The sequence below is a fragment of the Nyctereutes procyonoides genome, unplaced genomic scaffold, assembly GCF_905146905.1.
Source record: "Nyctereutes procyonoides isolate TBG_1078 unplaced genomic scaffold, NYPRO_anot_genome, whole genome shotgun sequence".
Classification (NCBI taxonomy): Eukaryota; Metazoa; Chordata; class Mammalia; order Carnivora; family Canidae; genus Nyctereutes; species Nyctereutes procyonoides.
The window spans coordinates 58,972,956-58,996,263 of NW_026575020.1; the positions used below are offsets into that span (position 1 = coordinate 58,972,956).

The 23,308-nt window shown below is 54.7% G+C and overlaps 1 protein-coding gene across 5 annotated transcripts in view; it reads left to right on the plus strand.

Annotated features, from left to right (window-relative positions):
- RNF213 (ring finger protein 213) overlaps positions 1–23,308 on the plus strand; it is a 99,701-nt gene that overhangs the window by 68,805 nt on the left and 7,588 nt on the right. For all 5 annotated transcript variants that reach the window (XM_055319777.1, XM_055319786.1, XM_055319794.1 and 2 more), the window contains 22 exons: positions 1,213–1,431; positions 1,762–1,943; positions 2,500–2,620; positions 6,118–6,218; positions 6,339–6,521; positions 7,190–7,359; positions 7,455–7,554; positions 10,396–10,507; positions 11,476–11,686; positions 11,931–12,121; positions 12,807–12,929; positions 13,676–13,786; positions 14,415–14,657; positions 14,934–15,015; positions 16,199–16,233; positions 17,515–17,609; positions 18,724–18,883; positions 19,874–20,054; positions 20,786–20,877; positions 21,492–21,743; positions 22,521–22,653; positions 22,964–23,047. In XM_055319777.1, the coding sequence (XP_055175752.1) occupies positions 1,213–1,431; positions 1,762–1,943; positions 2,500–2,620; positions 6,118–6,218; positions 6,339–6,521; positions 7,190–7,359; positions 7,455–7,554; positions 10,396–10,507; positions 11,476–11,686; positions 11,931–12,121; positions 12,807–12,929; positions 13,676–13,786; positions 14,415–14,657; positions 14,934–15,015; positions 16,199–16,233; positions 17,515–17,609; positions 18,724–18,883; positions 19,874–20,054; positions 20,786–20,877; positions 21,492–21,743; positions 22,521–22,653; positions 22,964–23,047 (3,181 nt within the window). The remainder of the gene's footprint in view (positions 1–1,212; positions 1,432–1,761; positions 1,944–2,499; positions 2,621–6,117; positions 6,219–6,338; positions 6,522–7,189; positions 7,360–7,454; positions 7,555–10,395; positions 10,508–11,475; positions 11,687–11,930; positions 12,122–12,806; positions 12,930–13,675; positions 13,787–14,414; positions 14,658–14,933; positions 15,016–16,198; positions 16,234–17,514; positions 17,610–18,723; positions 18,884–19,873; positions 20,055–20,785; positions 20,878–21,491; positions 21,744–22,520; positions 22,654–22,963; positions 23,048–23,308) is intronic.

The following is a 23,308-nucleotide window of genomic DNA, read 5'->3' on the forward strand; positions in this document are numbered from 1 at the left end:
TTAAAAATATAAAAATATAAAATAAAATACGAGCACCTGGGTGGCTCAGTGATAGAAGCATCTGACTCGATCTCAGCTCAGGTCTTGATCTCAGGGTCGTGAGTTCTGGCCTCACATTAGGCTCCACACTGGGCATGCAGCCTACTTTAAAAAATAATAATAATAAAATAAAATAAAACAAAATAAATAAAATTTCTCAGGAATCAATAAGAAAGTCTCTTTATTATTTATGTATTTATTTATTTATTTATTTATTTATTTATTTATTATTTATTTATTTATTTATTTTTATGAGAGAGCCTGGGGGGAGGTGGTGCAGAAAGAGGGAAGGGGAGAGAATACTGAGCAGACTAGACTCACCGCTGAGTGCAGAGCCCGACACAGGCCTCGATATTAGGATCCTGAGATCACAACCTGAGCCAAAATGAAGAGTCGGATGCCTGACCGGCTGAGCCACCCAGGCACTCCAGAAAGTCTCCTAATTTTAAAAAAATAGGTGATTGTTATAAACTAAGAATCAACAGAACTAATGATGCAAAGATCAAAAAACATTAGAAAAACTAGCCAGCCTCACTGATAAGTCGACAACACACATGCGGTTTTTAGCTTCTACCTTCACCTGCCCACGCGGCAGGCAAGGTGTGTGCAAAGGCCAGCGGCTCCTCCGTGGCCCACGGGAACCAGCACTGTGCTCTGGAAAAGCCCGGAGGCACGGCCTGGGGGGAACCTTACAAAATCGGAGCCAACATTGTTGTCCCGGGAGCGTTATCCCGAGTGTTCTACGGCAAACATTTTATCCACAGGAATGTTCTTTCCGGCTTCGGTTTCTTAAAATGGAAAAATAGACACTACTTAATTGTCCACTGTAAAAGGTCAGACCAACTAAACTACAGCTGTTTGATGGGTGATGGGTTATTTTTATTGGCGCACACCAGCGAGGGTGTTCCTCGAGTGTATTTCACGACGGAGATGTTCACGACGTGATATTAAGTGGAGAAAAATCAGGCATACGGTGTGGTTGTAATTTGAGGACAGAACGGGGGCAGGTGTGGTGGGGGGACACCACAGACACCCAAGGGCGGTAACAGGTGCGTGGTATGTAACATTCCCTTTCATCACGTTTGATCGGTTCAAATTTTCCACCATGAAAACGTGTCTGTTCTGTGTCGGTGGTTTACAGCACATACGCTAAAAGCCTGTTCCTGATGCCAGGTTTTGCAGATGGCGCTGTGGTCCTGCATCAATCAACTGCACACGCAGAGGCCCGACGAACAGCTTTCCCTGCCGTGGGTGCACCTGGCTTACCAGCACTTCAGGAGCCGACTACAAAACCTGTCCAGAATCTTGACTATCTATCCCCAGATTCTGCAAGTGCTCTTTTGCAACATGACCGAGAGCACAAGGAGTGACAGATTGGACAGAAATGAGCTGGTATGGCCTCTTGTGGGGACAGCATGTGCTCAGAGTCGGGGCTTGGCCTTCCTGGAGCAGGTGGGGGCAGGGGCGGGGGTGCTCCCGGGGCGGGAAAGCCCAGGAGCTGTGTTCTGCCCGCGAGGTCTCTTCCCAGGGCAGGTGCACCCGGGGAACACAGACGTCAGGAACACCCCCTGCTAAAGCTTCCCGTGTCCCAGGACGAGGGAAGATGAGGCTCCGAGCGTGGAATGCCAGCACATGCCGGCTCACAGCCGGGACCTCTGGACTGAGGACTGCCGCAGGGGGAGGGGAGCTGCTTCATCAGGGGCCTGTTTTCTGTGTCCCCAGACTCTGGATGCACTGGCAGCAGTGGCCTGCATGGAGGTGCTCACGAGGGACATCCTGAAGCCCAGCCCCCAGGCGTGGCTGCAGATGGTGAAGAACCTGTCCATGCCGCTGGAGCTCCTGGGCTCGAAAGGGTACCTGCAGACCTGCGGGAGGATGGCCAGAGATGCCATCCGAGAAGTCAGGTGAGATCAGCAGCCCGGCCCTGCCCACCCTCCCGACCTGCTCGCCCGGCCCACGGGTCCCCTGCACGTGTGCTTCTTTTGCCGTGGGAAAGCGTCCTCAGACGCTCACTTCATACCTGCCCAGCACTGGGTATCACACCGACGCTGGAGACACAAGGGGGGCAGACCCGCATTCAGGGAGTGCCAGGGGTGCAGACGGGACAGAAGGGGGAGCAGATGCTCACAGTCCTGTGGGAGTGATGCCGGCAGGAGGGAGCCGTGGGAAGGGGCCCCAGGTGGGCCAGTGGGGACCAGCAGAGCAGGGGAGGGACAAGCCGGGGCAGGTCTTGTGGACTCAAGAGGTACAGGCTGCGGTCGGGGCGGGGGGAGAAGCGCCACCCCAGCTCCCTCTGAGCTGCGTGGGGGACACGGACATGGCTGGGGGTAGGGGCCAAAGGGCTCATCCATGGGTCTTCCGTCTGCCTCTGCCCCACCGTTTCTCGGTCCCTCCCCGAGTCCTCCTCCTAGTGTCTCGGACATTTTTGTCAGCTCCCTGAGCGACAGCCCTCTCTTACAGAATCCACTGGAACCGCATCTTCCCCGTGGCCCTCTTCGTGGAACACGTGGTCCTGGGGGTCAGGAGCAAGATTCCTGAGCTGCAGGCACTGGTGACTGACCACGTCTTCCTGCTGAACAAGGTGAGTGCTGGGCAGCTCAGCAAGCAGCGCGCTCATGTGCCTCCTTGCAGGACGCAGCTATGACCTGACGCATATCTGTGGGGCAGCGCACGCCCCTCCCACTGTCTGGCCCTGGGCGTTCACCATGCCCGCCACTTAGTCTGCCTCTCGTGAGCACCAGTTAGGGATTCCCCGCAGGGAATAGAAGAGGCTGAGGCTCAGGCAGGGAAGATGCTCTGGGATCATGGAGGGCTGAGGGGTGGGCTCCACCCAGGCCTCCGGTGGCCTCAGACCAGCCTGGCCCCCCGGGGAGGTCACGTTTGCAAAGGGTGCCACTGGGCTGTGGGCTCTGCTGCTTTGCTTTTTTTTTTTTTAATTTTATTTATTTATTCATGAGAGTCATGGAGAGAGGCAGAGACACAGGCAGAGGGAGAAGCAGGCTCCCTGCGGGGAGCCTGATGCTGGACTCGATCCTGGGACCCCGGGGTCATGCCCTGGGCCCAAGGCAGGCGCTAAACCGGTGGGCCACCTGGTATCCCTGGGCTGTGGGCTTCTAACAGGGTGCTGTGGGTGGACCAGAAGGAAATGGGGAGCCCCGGTGCCTCTGCCGCTTGACACCCTTTATAAAGTCAGCGATGCACAGGACGGTGCCTCTGCAGGAAAGGCCACCATCTCTGTGCCCGTGCGCTCAGTCCCGATGGCCACTCAGCGAAAGGTGGCCTCTGCCTCAATTACCCCTGGAGCTTTGCATGAACCCATCTAACAACTTTAGCTGTCCAGGCTCTGACGGGCGTGCAGGGGGCACGCTCCGAGGAGGCTGCCCTGGATACCAGGGGCCAGTCTCCTTCCTCAGTGCCCAGAATATCAGTGGCAGAGACAACATGTAAGCCTCCTTCGCTCATGTGGCAGTGTGAGCCTAAGCAGGGTAGCGGGTGCTTCCCCTATGTCAGGTGCCCCAGCTCCTCTGAGTTGTCCCTTTGTCGTCCTCACTGCACGACTTCCACCTCGTGGTCTAAGAAGGCCCTGCTGGCCGTCGTGCGCCGTGGGGTGGGAAGCAGGGCCCATTTTGAGAGCACAGCCTAGAGTCTGTCCACGCCCCTGCAGGTCATAGACCGCCGTCCTGAATGCAGCCTCAGCCTCAACCGGCTGCAGAGGAGGTGGGGACACCTCGGGCACGTGGTCATGTGCCCAGGTAGAACTTGGAAGTTCTTTTGATAGAAAAGTGGAGAAAGACCTCTAGAAAAAAACTAGTGCTCTGTCACCCTGGGGTCAGCACAAGGACCTGTGAAACTCTTCTTCCTGCATGGAAGCCACGTGCAGCCTCTCTCCGAGGCCTGCCCTATCCCTGGCCAGAGGCCCTAGGGGCTGCTTTGTCCTTCCAACCAGCCCAGTGTGGCTCCTAATGGCCAGGTGACCGGCGAGCCGAAAGAGAAGTTTTCAGGTTCCCGCAGGCTGGTGTGTGCGTGCACACGCACAGTGTTTTGCAGGCGAGGTGTGTGGGGACGTGTCTGGGGCGATAAAGTCACCCCAGGAACCCACTGGTTTTCTGGCTTGTTTCTTCCCAGTCAGATCCGTGTGTGAGTGACCAGAGCCAGGGGTCTCCTCTAATACGTTTTCACACCCGAAGGCTCTGGTGTTTATGGCCTCGTGCCCTGCCCATCATCTCCAAGGCCAGCTGTGAGGCCACGTGCACAGGAGGCCAGAGGGGAAGCTTTGCCCGTAGCGCTGGCTCCTGTCGTCTGGCTAGGAAGCAAGTCTTAACCTGGCGAGGCCTAGGGCCTCAACTCTTATCTTCGACTGGAGCTGCCTGTTGGAGCCACCACGTAGAGTTCGCCTGCGCTAGTTGTCAGCAGAGCCTCCCACAGGACTTCGGCAAAAGCTGCAAAAAGATGGATATTCTGTGTTTTCAGTTGTGGTAGGAAGGACAGGTAGACGGGTGGATGGATGGATGGATGGATGGATGGATGGATGGATGGATGGAGGTAGGTAGGCCGATTGTCTTGCCCCGTGATCTGCCTTCCACGGGGTCACACAGGCCAGTCTTACCAGATGTTGTGTGCGGCTCGTAAGGCCATCGGCTCTCCAGCCTGACCATCCACCATCCAACCGCTAGACCACTGCCATTTTCTCATTGTGGTAAAACACGCGTCACGTAGAACTTGTCATTTTGATCATCTTTAGATGCACGGTGTAGTGACATCAAGCACATTCACACCACTGTACGCTTATCACCACCATCGTCTCCAGAACCCTTTGGTCTTGCAAAACCGAAACCATCCCCATGCAACACTGACTCCCCGGCCCTCCCCGCTAGCCATGGTGCCCACCGCCCTACATTCTGTGTCTGTGATTTGATGACTCTTAGGGACCCACAGCAGTGGAATCCATGAGGATTTGTCTCTTTGTGACTGGCTGGCTTCGCTGAGCACGGTGTCCTTGAGACCCATCCCTGTCGTGGCAGGTGTCAGGATGTCCTTCCTGTCTACGGCTGAATAATGCCCACTGTGTGGACGGACACATTTAGTTCACCCATCCATCCACCAGGAGACATTCTGGTTGTTGCCACCTTGGCGACAGGGAGCAGCGCTGCTGTGAGTGGGCACTTGCAAGCATCAGAGTCCCTGCTTTTGATTCATTCGCAGATACGACTAGCGGAGGAATTGCTGGGTCCGTAGGGAAATTCTGTGTTTAACTTTTTGAGGAGCCACCAAAGTGTTTCCCACAGCGGCGGCAGCACTGCACGCCTGCCAGCGACGCCCCGAGGCCCCGGGGTCTCCACATCCTTGCCGACACTTGGTCCTCAGGTGGTTCAGTTTGCGATGCCGTCCTAATGGGTGTGAGGTGGTATCTCATCGTGGCTTTGACTTGCATTTCCCTGACGACTAATGATGCCAAGCATCTTCCTATGTGCCTGTGGCCCATTTGTACATCTTGGGAGAGACGTCTGTTCAGATTCTTTGCTTTCTTGTGAATTACGCTGTTGATTAAGAAATCAAATTTAGGGACGCGTGGGTGGCTCAGCGACTGAGCATCTGCCTTCGGCTCAGGTTGTGATCCCAGGGTCCTGGGACTGAGTCCCAGGTCATCCGGTCTCTCTGCTCAGCGGGGAATCTGCTTGTCCTCTCCCTCTGCCCCTCCCTTTATTCAGGTGCACGAGTTCTCACTCTTGCTCTTGAATAAATAATAAATACAAAAGAAATAAAGTTTGAAATACCTCATCATGGGAGAAGTGTGACCCTGTGAAACAGGGAGGAGGGGAGGAAAATTAGAAGTTGGGAATCTCAGCCTCCCCTCAACAGCAGCATAATGATAAAGGGCATTCGAAACTAAAGAAACTGCTAGAAAGAGAACTGACCTGATGGTCCCAGGGCCAGCAGTTGGTGGGGGGGGGGGCAGGGGGGAGGCATGTGTGGAATGCATGCCCCGTGGGGCCCCGGGGAAAGTCGTCGTGCCCGGCTGGTCTCTGCCCTTCCTCGCGCTCGTCAGCCTCCTCATCACTGCCCCTGTCTCCCCGTCAGTATCTGCAGGACGACTCTGACATCAAGACATACAGGCCTTTTGTCACAGTGATGCATACTCTCTGTAAATGCAAGGAACAGGCCAGCAAGACCCTGTCCAGGTGAGACCTTCGGTCGGAGGTCCCTGCAGGGGGTCGCGGGGAGCGCTGCACGTGCGGGATCTGTAGCTGCTCACAGCCAGCTTCCCTGCTTCTGACCCGATGCCCTTGCTCGGATTCTAGGTTTGAGATCCAGCCGTGCCCCGTGTGCCTGGGAGATGCCCAGGAGCCGGTCTCCCTGCCCTGTGGCCATGTGTTCTGCCTGAGATGCATCAACACCTGCGTCACCCTGGGGCAGATGGCGTGCCCCTATTGTTTAACAGACTTACCAAAAGACTTCTCTCTAACGGTGAACCAGGAGCACAGGTAAATCACCCTTTCCGCTTCTTTCTCTTCCTTTTTTTGGCAAGTATAGCGTTGAGAAATATCAAGTGTGTTAACCTTAGAGAACCTGACTTCAGAGAACCATCCTAAGAGAGACCGGCCCCCTGTCTACCTTCATTAACACCTAGGGTCTCAAAATTATTCCCTCCCCGAGACACACAACTGTGGAGACTGGGAGACAACACGATTAGAGGAAATGAAGCAGAAAGTCCTACATTAGATAAAACCATCACAGGACACCTGAGGAGGGCTTAGGTCGCAGCCCCTATGACCTGAGGGCAAAGCTAGCTCCTGTCTGGCCTCTCCATGGGCTGGCGGCCTTCAGCTCCGCCCCGTCAGGGCCCCCCGCCTCTGGATGCCTCGTGAAAGCGGAGCTCGAGGTCAGCCCTGCACACACGTAGGGTCTTTGCAGACTTCAGGGTGAAAGGGTGTTGCTCGCTGGTCCTGAGGACCAAAGTGCTCCTCGAAAGAGACGCATCTGCATAGCGTCTGGCGGCACGCACCCAGGTCCCATCAGGGTAAGGAGATAGTCGCATCTTTCTACTGTAAAACACGGAATGCCGTCCACATCCCGAAGCGGGGGGGGGGGGGGCTTCTGGAGCACGCGCTCCGTGCCCGTTGACTGTGCCGCCCAACCGTTCATTCCCCAGGGATGCCATCAGGAAGCACGCCTGCCTCCGGCAGATGTGCAACAGTTTCTTCTTAGACCTGGTCTCCACCGTGTGCTTCAAGGATAACACGCCACCAGAGAAGGACGTGATCGACGTCCTGCTAAGTTTGCTCTTTGTACAAAAGGAGTTCCTAAGAGACGCTCCCCAAAGTAAGTCGCTTTCTCCCTGTAGACTTAAAACCGCCGTTCCCCGCCTCGCTTCTTTATGCCGGGTGTGAACATGACCTGTCTCCCTCTGGTTTAAGGACACTGTGAACACACAAAATCTCTCTCTCCGTTCGACGACATTGTGGATAAGACCCCTGTCATCCGCTCCGTGGTCCTGAAACTGCTTTTGAAGTACAGGTAGGCACAGCGAGCGTGGAGTGTGCTTCTGGAGAGCCCTGCCCCCTGCTTCCACTTGGTCTTAGCCAAAAGGCCGAGAAGCCATCTGCCCCCGGCTTCGTCGTCAGGGTCGCCGCTTTGCCCCCGCTCTGCCAACTAGGAGGTGGTTCCCGATTTGGGGGAACATTGCCACGAGCCACCACCTGGTTTCTTTCTCTGGACTGGTTGTGTGCTCGGCGTCTTCACCTGCAGGCACGTGAGCTCAGCGTCGCCACGAGCGCCTGGTGGGCAGATTTCAGGGAGAGGAGCGCAGTGCCGTGGCGCGCGTGGGAACCCACGAGGCGGGAACCGGCCGTGCTGAGCCTCCTCGTGCTGGGATCTGGGGCTGGAACCCCACCACGTCCCCTCGCCCTCGTGGTCCTGCAGGCGCACCGCCTACATCTCATTGCAGCGGTTCCATTGCTCTGATTCTGTGAAGGGACAGAGAAGCCCCTAGGGTGCCGCTGCTCAGTGGTTTCGACAAATGATGCCATTTTAGAAAATTTTTAGGAAGCTGATCTAGGGCAGCCCGGGGTGGCTCAGCAGTTTAGCGCCGCCTTCGGCCCAGGGCCTGGTTCTGGGGGACCCAGATCGAGTCCCACGTCGGGCTCCCTGCATGGAGCCTGCTTCTCCCTCTGCCTGTGTCTCTGCCTCTCTCTCTCTCTCTCTCTCTCTCTCTCTCTCTCTCTGTGTCTCTCATGAATAAATAAAAAAATATTTTTTAAAAAAGAAGGAAGCTGATCTGTATTCAGAGGCTTCTTTCAGAGGACACTTTGTACACTCGGCCTGGGCACTGAGTTACTTGACACAGCATTCTTTGAGGTGATGGCAAAATCAAGAGGCTCTAAGAAATGTTCTGATGGGGCACCTGGGTGGTTCAATCAGTGAAGTGTCTGCCCTCGGCTCAGGTCATGATCCCAGGGTCCTGGGATCCAGGCGCACGTGGGGCTCCCTGCTTGGGGGGAGGGTGCTTCTCCCTCTGCCCCTCCCCCCTACTCGTGTGCATATGCTCTCTCTCAAATTTTTTTAAAAAGTTCCAATAGGAACAACGATCTCTAACTTAAGTGCCCCAAAGGCAGACTCAGAATAGAGATTAGATACACATTTAAAATGCATGTCTTCTGCAACCTGGTCTATGGACATTTCATTTTGCTTTTTATTTTTTAATAGACTGTAGTCTGTGAAAATGAGAAGCGCACACAACGTGCCTCGGCTGCCCTGCCGAAGTGAACAGTTACATCAAGGGAGAGCTCTCAGGCAATTTTTGAGTTATGTGCTGAGCCGGCCTGTTGTTCTGTGGGATACCAGTTATGCTTGCAAGAATGGCTGGCATGCTATGGTTACTCAGAGCTGGGCGCTTGGCAGGCATTTCCTCGAACACAAGCAAAGGGAGCCTGTCAGGGGAAGCAACTGATCGTGTTCATGGCTAAGGATAAAATTCAAACTTTTTTTTAAAGATTTTATTTATTTATTCATTAGAGACACACAGAGAGAGAGAGGCAGAGACACAGGCAGAGGGAGAAGCAGGCTCCATCTTCTTGCAGGGAGCCTGATGTGGGATTTGATCCTGAGACCGCAGGATCACACCCTGGGCCGAAGGCAGGCACTAAACCACTGAGCCACCCAAGGATCCCCAAAATTCAAACTTTTAAGCAAATATTGGAATTTTGGGAAACTCATACCATCCCCCGTGATCCTATCAGCTTCCTCATGCATAGGGGCTATTTGATGGTCCGGGTTAATGAATGTCAGATTTTTTTTTTTTTTTTAAATACCTCATGAGGGATCCCTGGGTGGCGCAGCGGTTTGGCGCCTGCCTTTGGCCCAGGGCGCGATCCTGGAGACCCGGGATCGAATCCCACGTCGGGCTCCCGGTGCATGGAGCCTGCTTCTCCCTCTGCCTGTGTCTCTGCCTCTCTCTCTCTCTGTGACTATCATAAATAAAAAAAAAAAAAAAATTAAATACCTCATGGTACAGAAATGTCAACCTTTGCAAGATCCGCACACCTCAGTGAACCACTGTTTTCCAAATGGCCAATGCATGATATCACAGAGTCATGCATTGGTTAAAAAAAAAAAAATCCATTCAAGTGCAAGATAGGTCATTTAACCTTTAATGTAATTCAGTATGAAAAGTGCTTTGATATGGTCTCAGATTGCACATTGCAACTAAGCTTTAAAAATGATTGTTTATCAAGTTTTGGCATTGTGTCAAAGAAAGATATTTACCATCACCAGAAAATACTGGGAAAATATTCCTTTCCTTTCCAGTGACATAATGCGTGAGATCAGACTTTCTTCCAGGAGCAAGATTGGAGGGCCCAGCTAAATTCTACTAAACCAGGCATTAAAGAGATTTACAGGGATAGAGAACAAAAGGGCCCTCTTCTTACTAATTAATTTTTGTTCTGGAAAATAGTTTGTTTTTAAAAAAAATGTTTTATTTATTTATTTATTTTTAATGAGTTAATAGTTTCCTCTTTTTTTTTCAATTCTAATTTCTACTATTGTAAATATCAATGAATACAACCCACATAAACAAAAGCCTCTTGGGATTCTCAATGACTTTTAAGACTGTCAAGGAGTTCTAAAACCGGAAAGTCTGGGAAGAGCTGGTATAAAGATGGAATTTTGTATTCCTCCGATACTGCACTAAAGTATTTCAAATAAAATATTACAAACTATATGCCTATATTTATACAGGGAGAGAGAGAGATGGATAGGTAGGTAGGTTGACCGATACTTTGTGTGTGTGTCTCTCTTCTTTTTTTTTTGACATGATAAGACCTGAGATCACCAGATACCATATTTTTCCTCCCATAGCTTCCAAGAAGTAAAAGATTATATCCAGGCTTACTTGTCCCTGCTGCAGCAGAAGGCCCTGGTAACTGAAGATAAAACCGAGCTGTACATCCTGTTTAGCAACTGCCTGGAGGTAAGCACGACCCCGGACCTGCCCTGCTCGCCTCCTGCCAACTGGCTGCACCATGTGGTTGATGCAGTGGAAAGTGTGTCTGAAAATTTACAGAATGTAACTTTTGTCGAAGTGACACAGTTGCAGGCACACACATAAATAGGGTTTCAGCGGGGCACCTGGGGGGGGGCTCAGTCAGAGAAGCGTCTGCCTTCCGCTCAGGCATGACGTCAGGGTCCTGGGGTCGAGTCCTGCTTCAGGCTCCCTGCTTCTCCCTCTGCCCCTCCCCGACTCCTGCTTGCTCTCTCTCTCTCTCTCTCTCTCTCTCTCTCTGTCAAATAAACAAATAAAATCTTTAAAAACGGGGGTGGGGGCTGTTTCAGCAACCTTGCTTCTGTCCCCCGTGGCTGTGTGTACTGCGACGCACGGGCCTGGGGGAGAGAATGGAAACATCCCCCCGCCCCCTACCCCCAGGTAACCGTGCCCGTCTCCCACTGGCCAGCCTACGGCCGCTTTTCTTTTTATTCTCTGTTTTATTCTATGTTTGTTGCTTGCCCAGATTTCACACGGCGTGAGAAAAGATCATACAGCATATTTTTTCCCCCAGATTTTCTCTTCCCCTCCTTCCTGTCCCTGAAATAAAAGGGATGTTCATTCCCCGTGATTCAATACAGTTACCCTCAAACTTAGGGTATTTCCTTCCTGTTCTCCACCGTCATGCTTTGGAGATTTTGGAAGGTTGGAGAATGTGCATATGAAAAAGAACAACATCCTGGGGCACCCGGGTGGCTCAGTGGTTGAGCGCCTGCCTTCGGCCCAGGGCGTGACCCCGGGGTCCTGGGATCGAGTCCTGTGTCGGGCTCCCTGCAGGGAGCCTGCTTCTCCCTCTGCCTGGGTCTCTGCCTCTCTCTCTGTGTCTCTCATGAATAAATAAAATCTTAAAAAAAAAAAAAAAGCCCTTTTCTTTCCCCTGGTGCCTTCCTCCCTAGGATTCACTGTACGAGAAGACCAGTGCTCTGTCTACCAGCGAGGAGCTGAGGTACCTGAGAGAGGAAGGAGCCTTTCTGAAGACCTACTCGATGTTGCGCAGGCCAGAGCCTGCCAGCGAGGCCTCCGTGGAATACCTGCAGGAGATGGCCCGCATCCGCCTGTGTCTTGACAAGGCTTCCGACTTCCTCAGCGAGCTTCAGGACGGCTCAGGCAGGTCCCCTTCTGCACCTTTCTCTACCCCAGGCTTCGAGACTCCGTTATTCAGAGATTGGGGGAGCAGGGGAAACTGGTTCTCAGAACCATCCCAGTCTGCATTGTATCCCCTTTCTCCAGTGTTTTTCACTGTGAGTTCCTAGAGACCAGGGCGCCCACTTTTTGCCTGGCTCGGTGTCCGAGACAGGCAACCACAGGTCTTCTTGGCCGCCGTCCCTCACCCCTCTCTTGGGCCCTGCAGAGACGGCCAGGGAGAAGCAGTGCTACCTGCAGCAGGTTGAGCGCTTCTGCAGACAAGCCAAGAATGACTGGTACCGCGTGTACCTGGTGCGGAAGCTCTCCAGCCAGCGAGGGATAGAGTATGTGCAGCAGTTCGGTGCACAGGGCCATCCGGCACGCTGGATCTTCCCGGAGGAGGCCTTGCTGCGGGAGGTGAGGACACCTGGCCTGTGCCCCCGCCCCCACCCTGCCCCGTGACTGCTCTGGTCCCTTGTGTCTCGCTTCGCTTAACTTGACCCAGCTCGAGACGACGCTGAGGCAGCCTGCCGTGGCGGACGGGTGCGTGCGTTGCTGCTGGTGTGGGGCCTCTCTGCAGGGAAGCTTACCTAAGGCATCGCTTCTGGTCCAGTGTGACATGCGGAATGCCAAAGAATGGTTCTGTGGCTTTTACTTTCCACCAGTTAAAAGTAATTCAGCTTGCAGAAGAAGCCCTTGCTCTCCTCGGTGGGCAGAGACAGAAAGCATGATTTTGAGGATGATACAACAATATAACAGCACAAAACCCCGGCTTGCATTTTTGCTGCCGGTGGGAGCAGTCGACCTACTAGCACTCACTTGCCCCTGGTCTCCAGCCTCAGTACAGGCAAGACGCAGCAATGGAGTCCGTGCCGCCACCTCCTCCGCTCCCCCTTCTCCCCCATTTCTCTCCCACTGTCACCTCTGCACTGGACAATGAGGAGGAGGAGGCGGCGCCGCCCCACACAGCAGGGGACTGTCATGCCCAGGGCTGGTCCTCTGGCTGTCATGCCCGGATCATTTACCTATCCAGATGATTCTTTGCCAACTGTGCCCTCACCCCCTTCCCCTGTGATTAACCCCTGTGTTCCTGGGCTTGCAGGAGAATATGCTAAGCCAGATGGATCGATACCTGGTGCATGGTGACAAATATAAGGCTCTTCGTGACATGGTGGGCAAAGCCATCCTCCAGAACGAGCCCCTGACTACTGCGGCTGTTCTGAAGGTAGGACCAGCCCCGGGCCTCCCTCTGTACCACACGGCGCCCCTTGGAATCTGCATCTGCCTCATTGGCGTCAAATGACGCTGTGGAAGAGGCACCCAGAGCCACTCGCCATGTTGGGCGTCGCGTGTCCACGACCGCGGCGTGCCTGGCCCAGACAGGAGCACTTTAGCTACTGAGTTAGGGGACAGATTTGCTGGACCATGCTGACCTGCCAGGCCAGGGCTGTCGCAGTGCCCTCCTGACTGCTCACGTGCATTACTTCCTCTGAGGTCACCCTGATGGCAGGTGCGGGCAGCACTGGGGAATCTCCTTCCCATGCACATCCAGGATTCCTGGCGGCATGACGAGGGTGTTTATTTTCATAAAGAGGCAGGGTCTTCAGCATCTAATCTTTATGCAGTTCTGGTCCTGCTTCCTCTTAGAGTCCCTGTTTACCCTGGCCCTGGGCTGGGAAGCCAGGGAGTTAATAAATAGCCTCGTTCTGCTCTGAAGTTTCGAGGGGCAGCGAAGTGGTCAGGAAAAGAACAGACGGTGATTTCTGTTCCTCGGGTCCTAAGCACTCTGATAAACTCTGATAAATGTCCGTTGCGTCACAACGGAATGTCCATGAGCCTCGTGGTCTCAGAGTCGCTTGCCAGCGGCAGCCCTCGAGGTGCAGGGTGTCGGGCTGCGTCAGCAGGACTCTGGCCGCAGACGGGCCTGTGTAACAGCTGGAGCCTCACTGGCATCCTCACTTCTTGCTTCAGGGGGGCAGGAACCACGATCCCGAGTTGGCGGCCCACTTACTGTTAGCGCTCTTCAGAGAGGTTGCCGTGCTGTACCAATCCTGCAACACTAGCCTCCACCCTAAGCCAGAGGTGAGTGTCTGCATTCGAGGAGGTGCACGTCGTCTCCATATCCAGAGGGACTTTTCTGAATAGAAGTAAAAGCCATAAATTATGCCCCAATTTTTTTTTTAATCTAGGATGGGGTTTTCAACTTTGTTGTTTTTTTTTTTTTTAAGATTCACTAATTTATTTTAGAGGGTCGGGGGAGGGGCAGGGAGAGAGAGAGCATCCCAAGCAGACTGTGCGCTGAGCGGGGAGCCCGACACGGGGCTCAATCTCATGACCCCAAGGTCACGACCTGAGCTGAAATCAAGAGTCAGATGCTAGGCTGACTGCCCCCCCCCCGGGCCCCTCAGCTGTCCTACGTGGAGGAGCAACTTTCTGTTTGACCCAGAACTTTCAGGATGATGATAAAAAGCAAAGTCAAGAAGATGAGATGCTGTTGTTCACAAAGTAGAGTGTCGCAGTTAGCGCTCGGCCGTGTGGCGCTGTGTTTGCAGCTGGAAACGCTCCTGTCTGATCACTGCCCCTCGAGCCGTGCTTTCCTCCATATCGAGGCGTAGCTGCATCCACACGAACGCCTGACTTAAGAACAAACGTTTGGCTTCACATTCATCTTCTTCTTTGATATATTTTTCGATCTATTTCCTCCTGCCAGCAATGTGAGGCTCTGAACGCGTTCATCGAGGAAGGCAAGATCCTTTCTTCTCCGCACCTGAGGCATTTTGCAGCATCCCTGGTGAACAACACGCTGCCCCTGCTGAGGACAGGTCCCGGGGACAGCAGCCTCCAGGGCACAGTGGCAGAACTGGCTGTTCACACCGCAGCTGTCCTCCTGTGTGGACAGGGTGACATCCTGGAACCCCTGAAGAGTCTGGCCTTCTCCCCGGCTCACATGGTGGTAAGACCGACAGGTGGGCGGCGGTTGGGGGGATGGCATCTCTGGCGGCCTGTCCCTGGGGCCCTTTTGAAAGTGTCCGTGTCACGGCTCCTCTCTTGGCCTGTGTCCCACTTGACACCCAAGTCCACAGTCACGGAGAGCCTTGTTCTGTTTGCCCCTTGGAGACCTTGGAGGTGGACAAGGGGGAGAGTCCAGAGTCCCCCTGTCACCCAGGGCAGTGGCAGTTGGCCCAATCTCTCGCCTTCCTGCAGCCTTCTCTCTTTCTCGGCTTTTCAGAACTCTTATCTTCCGACGATGCCAGAAGACTTGCTGGTTCAGGCTCGGAATTGGAAGGGTCTGGAGACCCTCTCCTGGTACAGTGAGTGTCGGGGTCTGAGACGGTGTCGCATCCTCTGCGCATTGACGAGGTCCCCGTGGTTTGTGCCCGAAGGTTCCAGATGTTTGCCTTGTTCTGCTGTCGGGGCTTTTGCAGCCACAGGGCGCACGGCTGACTGCAGAGCACGCACACCAGGCCCTTCCTGGGTCCGGGGCGGGATCCGCGTGGCATGCGCTTCCCTTGCCTGGAGTGTGAGCCACGCCAGAGGCTCAGGCAGGGGCCAGCTCCGGCTACAGCGGAGTTTATTTTGTTTGTTTTTTGTTTTTTTAAAGATTTTATTTATTTATTCATGAGAGACACAGAGACACAGGCAGAGGGAGAAGCAGGGTCCCTGCAGGGAGCCACCCGGGCGTCCCTACAACCAAGTTTTTGACCCGAGGACAGTTCTCAAGACACAGAACTGGGAGCTCAAATTGTTGTTGCCTGAGAAAAACATCCTTTTTTTTTTTTTTCTTAAGTTTTTATTTATTTTTTTAAAGAGATAAAGCCAGGCCTTTCCTGGCTCCCTCTTTTTTTTTTTTTTTTGACTTTATTTATTTATTAGTAATCTCTACATCAAACATGGGCCTGGAACCCACAACTCCAAGATCAAGAGACTCATGCTCCTCCGACTGAGCCAGTCAGGTGCCCCTGAGTAAATGATCCTTATAAACCAGCTATAAAAGTTGTCATAAAACATGCTCTTGGGACGCCTGGGTGGCTGAGTCAGTTAAGCATCCAACTCTTGGCTTGGGCTCAGGTCATGATCTCAGGGTTGTGGGATCGAGCCCCGGGTCAGGCTCCATACTCAGGGCATCTGCTTGAGATTCTTTCTCTCCCTCTGCCCCTCCCCCCATTCTCTCTCTCTCTCAAATAAATAAGTAAATAAATAAATAAATAATCTTTTTAAAAGGTCCTACTCTTTAAAAAGAAAAAAATCAAAAAGAAAAGGAGAGTGTAAAATGGGCTGCCCCTGCCTCCCAGAGCAGCCCCATAGGAGACTGTAACGGACTTTCCCTCTGCTCCATCAAATGAAGCATCAAATATTTTTTACAAACGTGCTCAGGACATGTTAACTGTACATCCTGCTCTGATTTGGCCTGAGAGGAGAGCGTTGGCTTTCTTTTCCTCAGGCCGTTAGGTAAAACCTCACCAGCCAACGTGAGTCTTGTTGTTCTCTTAACAGTGTGTCCCAACGGTCACCCGTGCTCTGTGGGAGAGGTGAGTCTTGGCATTTGGGGTGGTGTTTGCAGGGCTCTAGCGTTGTTCCTCTAGATCTGAGCAGGAGCACGTGGGGGAAGAGGTTGGTGAGGGTCGTGACCTTCTAGAGAGCATAGACTCTTTCCAGGGCTGTTTAGCGGTGCTCCAGCTAAACATCTAAATGGTGCAGGGGACCTCCAGACCTACCTCTGTATTGTGGGCTGTCATGAGCTGTGGTGGGGCGCCGAGCGGCATTCCTGGCCTCAACTCACCAGAAGCCAGCCACACCGCATGTGGCAACCAGAAATGTCTCCGGACATTGCCAAAGTCCCTCTGGGAGTCAAAACTGCTGCTAGCCATCGTGCCCAGCCCCGGCTGCATGGGGTCAGCGATGCGTGTCTTCCTGTGACAGCAAGGTGTTGACTGGCTGGTCCGTAGGCTGGGTCATTGGCCCAGACAGGAGATGTGGTCTAGACACCAAAGGACGGGATAAAAGAGACGCTGGAGCATAAACCCTGGTGGAGAGAGCTGTGGGTTCCTCACCTCTGCATCCCGCAGCATCCGGCCAGGGCCCTTCGAGGTATCTCCTCTGCTTGCCCAGCAACAGGCTGTTGAACTGAACAGAGTAAATGAGAGACCTCAAGGAGAAAACCCGATATATACGTGTGCGTTTCTGGGGCTTACTCACTTCCTTGTCTGCGAAGCAGGTAGTTCGAGGCACATTCTTCCCGGGACTGCTCTCGGCTCTGACGGTCTGAGGTCTGGGGCTCGAGGCTGGTTTGGCCCTGTGACACGCTGTGATTCACAGTCTGCAGAGGCCCACAGCCAGATTTGGAAAAATGAGGCTTGCGAAGGAGCAGAGCATATGGTTATATATATATATATTATTTTAAACAAAGTCCAAACTGAGTTCAGGAATTCAGTTTGGAGGCTGCAGTAGTGTTCTGGTGCTAGGTAGTGAAGCCCTGGAGTGGTGGTCGGGGGATCGGGGAAGACCAGTGAGTGTGAGAAAGGAAGGCAGATCACATACTTGTCTACAAAGTGTCTATTTGGGAATAAAACTCAAATTGTCTCTTCTGCTTAAAGAGTCCAGATTTCCTCACATGCACCATATTTGCATGGAGCACCTGCCCTGTGCCCCGTGGCTCCTGCCGCCGCCAGCACGTGCTTGCGGGAAAATGAGCAATCCCAGTGCCCTCAGCTGCCCCCCGAGCCAAGCGTGGGTTGGCCTGCATGGTGCATTTGCGCATGGAGCACTCCTCCTCCAAAACTGAGCTCGGGCGCTTTTGTCCTTTGTCCTAGTGCGGGAAGCCAATGGAGAAGAGCCACTGCATTGACTGTGGTGTCCAAGTTGGAGGGGTTAACCACAGTCCCGAGACCGGATTTCATGCTATCACGTACGTAAGAGGGCATCTCCTTCCTAAGAGAATGAACCACGGGTTTGGGGGCTGTTTCTATTCCAGTGGATAAACTGATGCAAAGTACAGTATTAGTTACTATTACGCATTTGGGCCTATGTCACATCGGACCTCAAGGCCCAGGTCCCTGGGCCACAGTGAGGTGTCTCACCTGTCACTGGCTAACTGGGCTCTTGAATGTAAAGCAGACCACACGGTAAGACGTGTTATCCAGATGTCTTCCGTTTGGGTCTGGGCTGTGTCCCCTGTAGGAATGTGTTGGACACATACGAGTGACCTAATTCAGAGGGACATTGAAGGCCGCAAAGCCACAAACCGGGCTTTTGTCTATCTGAACCCACAGCGTCTCACTTGTAAACTCTTAGCTTCCTCCACTGCTTGCGGGAAGTGAAGGAGGCGCAGCCCAGAATCCACACGCACAGCTGGGGTCCTCATGCCAGCCTTCCATCGAGAGGAGTGTGGTTCCCCGTGCACCCCCCTACTCCCCGCCCCCAGATGGCAGGTGGGGCTGCCCTGTGGCCATCATGTATATGGGCTAGTCTGGTGCCATGATTGTTTAAAATGCCCTAGTCTGTTATCTCCACAAACCTTCAGAATGTTCCAGAATCTCCAATATTTTTTGCCACAGACTATATCTATCATAATGTGCCTCCCATCTAGGTGTGACAGGAAGTTCCTTGCCGGGTCTTTGATCTCAGTGTTCAATTTGGGAAGATGGGGTGGATGCGCCCATATCCCGATGTCCCACACTCAGACTGTCCTTGGCCTGCCTGCTGCCCACCCCATGCTGATTTCAGGGGGAGAGGCAGGTGCAGACCTCTGTCCCGACACACGGCCCCCGGGGTTGCACAGTTAGCCACTTGGCTCAGCCATGTCGCGCTGAGAACGTGGCGGGCTGTGGTCATCCAGGAAGGAGAGGCTATACGAAGACCCCAAAGTGAGAAGTGTGGGCGCGTGAGGATATGTCCTGGAACGCTGTTTTCCTCAAAACGGTGAACCTCGCCTCCAACTCCCAGGAATCCGGGTATGGCCCTAGGGCCGAGGAGAGATGACCGTGTTCAGTGTCCACCCTGTCTTCTCTCGTCCTCTGCAGAGACAAGACGGACAGAACACAGAAGGGCCACGTGCTGGGAGCCCCGCTGTCCAGAGACGAGGTGCTGGTGTCTGACCGGGAGCTGGCCCCGGCCGTCTTCCTGCTCATCCGGTTGCTCACGCACCTGGCCCTGCTCCTGGGAGCGACCCAGAGGCCTGAGGTACAGCACGCCCACTGTTGCCAAGCCATGGGTCCGTCGCTCATTTGTAACGACCACTGTAGGTTTCTCACAGTGCGTCCTTTTGTCTACAAAGTACTGGCCACCTCCCGTGGATCGGGGCCGTGTGCTGGTCTGCAGAGCCATACATTTGCACGTCCTCATCTCCCCGCCGTGGCGTACGATGGCGGGGGGGGGGGGGGAGCCACCCATCAGGTTACATAAAAGCCATTTATTTATTTTTTATTTTATTTACATTCAGTTTGCCAACATATAGTATAACAACACCCAGTGCTCATCTCATTGTGTCTTTTTTTTTTTTTTTTAAGATTTTATTTATTCAGGGAGAGAGCATGCAGGGAAGAGGGGTGGAGGGAGAGAGAATCTCCACTGAGCACAGAGCCCGACACAGGGCTCAATCTCACGACCCTGAGATCATGACCTGAGCTAAAACCGAGTGTCAGATGCTCAACTAACTGAGCGGCCCAGGCGCCCCTAAAATCCATGTTAAATGAGCACTCCACGTCTCGGGGTGCACCCGGGAGCAGAGAGGCTCCTGTAACCATGACGTTTACCTTTCCGGGAAAGAAAGAGCATCCTGTGCCTCCTCTGATGAACCGTGAGAGCAAAATGTTGGGGCTCTGAGAGTTCTTTTTTTTTTTAGGTTTGTACACAGTATAGTAGGTTCAATGAGTTTGGGATGAGGCCGTTCCCACGTAAGCTTACAAGCATGCATCTCGGGGAGGGAAGACGGGTTTTGTGCTGCGTGGTCTTGATGCATTAAGAACAGAGCCGTGAGGGTCTGTGTCGCGCTGATGATGTCGAGGGCAGCGGTCCCCAGGCCGTGCCCCGTCTGCCCTGCCGCTCGTTTGATGCGTGCTCTGGCCACCTCACGAGCATCTTCCGAGGAGCCGCCTCTGGCTCAGCGCCAGCCTGCCCTCCTGGGGCCCGCGGGGCGCCGGCCCCCGACACACTAGGTCTTGTGTCTCACAGGCTGTGATGAACATCATCAAGCCTCCGGTGCGGGATCCCAGCAGCTTTCTGCAGCGGCACATCCACAGGGACCTGGAGCAGCTGGCAAAGACGCTGGGGAGGAGCGCCGACGAGGCCACCACCACCGTGCACCTCATGCTGTGCAGCCTCCTCCGCGGGCAGCGCCGCCTCTCCAGCTGGAGTGAGCACATGGGGCGCCGCGGGGGGGCAGGGGCAGGGCTCGCAGAGCCTGAGCCAGATAAAGGGAGCTGGGAGACGGGTGTGGAAGAGCCGATGGAAGGGTGGCTCGCCCTTGCGTTTCCCCTGTGGGTTAAGACCTGAGCTAGCAGGGTCGTGTGCACAGGGGTGTTAGGGGCACACGCCGCGGGGAGGCTTAGCAGTTTTGGGCGCCGGCCTGCTGTGCTGTGCACCATCTCTGGGACGGGCCATGTGTGAGTCATCACTGGCCGGACACCAGTGTCTGGTCACTTATTGAGACATGTGCTCCTTGGACCCCTGGCATGTCTGTGGGGCCTTCTGCTTTTCCTGAGGACGTGGCTGCCCGGGCTGCCTGACCATGTTGACGTGTCCACAGTTTGCTGTGTGGAAACGTGGGCTGCAAACCCTGGTGGTCACTGAGCTAAACCGAAATCCATAGACAGGGACGCTCCATAAGGTAACTTAGGAAAACGGTTCTGAGTGATGGCATCAGGAGTGACTTGGTTTTCTATTTTTTTTATCTGTTTCTTCTCAAGATCATGGGGTTGGTGGGAACAGCAGGAACCATTTCTAAATACTCAGGTTAATTTAGGAAGAGGCGCCCCACCCGCCCCCGGCCCTGAAAGGGTGCGTGATTTCAGTGTCACCTTTAGGTCGTGTTCACGGAGCTGCCGTGGTTTCCGTTCCTTGGGTAACTCACATGTTCCCTCGTAGGGTCTCTCTATTTCAAGGAAAACCTGGAGACCCGAGAGCAGAGAAACAGCTGGGAGAAAGCCATGCAGACCCTCCTTCTCCCTGAGCTGGAGGTACGCGGCGGCCGGCGGCCCTGCTGGGAGCCTGCAGGCGGGTGTCCCGGGTGTGTCGCAGGCGCTCGGGCCAGTGTCCCTCGCGCAGGTGCTGTTGGGGGCTCTGGCTGCACCCCAGCCCAGGGCTGAACCCCCGGCCACTCCACTGTCCTGCTGTCCCTGCGTCCTCCGCCCCTGAGGCCGGGCAGGCAGGTGGAGGGGTTACTCTGAGTCCAGAAGGTGCAGGCGGCTCTTGCTCCACCACCTTTTACAGCAGGATGTGGGAGCAGCAGACAGACAGACAAACTCTCATGCAGATACCCACCGAAAATGTGTGATTAGTCCCTTCTCTGTCAGATAAGAACAGTACTGCGAGTTTATGAGCCCAATGGGAAGTAAAAGTCAGTAAAAGATCAGGCTTAGAACACAGGCCTCTGAATCTCCTGTTTGGGGAGACGAAGCCTGCACACGAGGAGCTTGTAAGCGGTCATGATGGACACAGCCAGTGCGACCACCTGCTGGGGCGCTGGGCCGCCTAGGGCAGACTCCCCAACTGGCCCGCTGCTGAAGCCGCGGGGTGTCCGAGCCCACGTGAGTGGCTCACCTCGGGGCCCCCGGGCCCTTCTCTCGCCCAGCACTTGGAGAAAGCCCTGCTGACGGTCACTGCCAGCATCAGCCAAGATGAACGGATCAGCTCCAACCCTGTGGCCAGAATCGTGTACAAGGACCCAACAGTCTTCCTGCCCCACCTGCCCCGGAAGAGCGTGTTCCACTGCTCTAAGATGTGGACCTGCAGGAGGAAGGTCACCGTTGAGTACCTCCAGCACATTGTGGAGCAGAAGAACGGCAAAGAAAGCGTGCCCATCCTCTGGAAGTTCCTGCAGAAGGTAAGGCTGCCCCGCTGTGACCACGTGCCTGCCTGTCCCCGGTGCCAGGAGCCCCCGTCCATCCGTGAGTGTCAGTTGAAGGAAGAAGCGTTCATCAGGAGTGCATGACCAGGATCAAATGGCCCCAAACCTCCTCTGTTCCCAACCTGGCCTTGGGGCACGGGGGCAGTGCGGTGAGCCGGTCCCGTTGTCGGACCGCAAACACGGCCCAGGTCAGGCTGGTCTTCCCCAGTCGGCTGCCAGGCTGATGCCCTCTGCAGTGCGTTCCCAGTCCAGCAGAAGTGTCTGTCGGCCGGTGGAAGGGCGGGAGCTCCCGTGGACAGGGTTTCCCAGGTCTCCCGTGGAAGCGCCCAGTCCCGTTCCACTGCAGATGCTTGGGTCCCATCCTCAGACAACACGCAGCAGCCTACGTTCCCGGCCCTTCTGCTCTTGGCAGATTCTCTGTGCACCCAGCCCCTCCCAAGGGCTCATGACACCGATTTCTTTCACGAGCTTTTGGCAAACCCACGTGAGGTGTCGGCCCCACGAGGGCAGGGGCTTAGTCCTGTTCACGCCTCCATCCTCGGAGTGCAGGATGCTCAGCGAGCGGGTAGCGGGCTCTTGTGAGGGACACAACAGCCTCACCCCCCGTCCCAGCAGCCCGACGCAGCGTCACGTGACCCAGCACGTTGCCCAGACCACGGGCAGACAAACACGGGTCCTGAGCCAGCCCCAGAGTCTCCCCAGGGACACGTTCTAGATGAACTAACACATGGCCGGGCCGTCTTCCCTCTCCAGGAGGCAGAGCTGAGACTCGTGAGGTTCTTGCCTGAGATCCTGGCCCTGCAGAGGGACCTAGTGAGGCGGTTCCAGAACGCTTCCGAAGCCGACTACCAGTCCATCCGATCCTTCATTAACAGCCACCAGGGAGGTACGGCTCTGCCCTAGTGAGGTGTCGGCTCCCCAGTGTTTGTGGACCTGGGCGATTGCTGCAGCTGGGTCGGGAGTGGTGCCGTCGGGGCTCCAGGTCTACACGCCGTGGGCTTTTAGGGCAAAGCGGCAGGTGCGTGAATCCCGCCAGCCCGCCAGAGGCTGTGCTTCGGCCACACCCGCTGCCCCGGCTCCAGCCCCGGGAGCGCCATGGGATGCTCCTCTCCAGAGCTTGGGGTGTAGTCACTTGGACCTGACGGGGCAGGTGTCTTCCACGGGGATCTCAAGAAGTGTTTTTTTTTGGATGACAGATGGGTTGAAGCAGTTGTTTCACAGAAGAATCCAGATCTTTCTGTCAACTTGGAATAAGCTGAGGAGATCACTGCAGACCAACGGTAGGCCCCACGCCCCCTGCCTCCCGCCCAGCTCTGCCCTGCGATCCCACGGCGCCATGCCCCATGCATGTCACCTGTGACCCTCTGGGTGGAGGCGGCTGGGACCCACGAAATGACCTACCGGGAGGAATAAATTCCCTGGTCACCTTGGGTCTGTCAATACAGACTCAGGACGGGGTTGGGAACGTTGGACGCCAGTCAGGGGGAAGGCGGAGCCATCAGGTGTCCCCGGCTCCAGCCCTGTGGCTGCGAGGTGTCCGC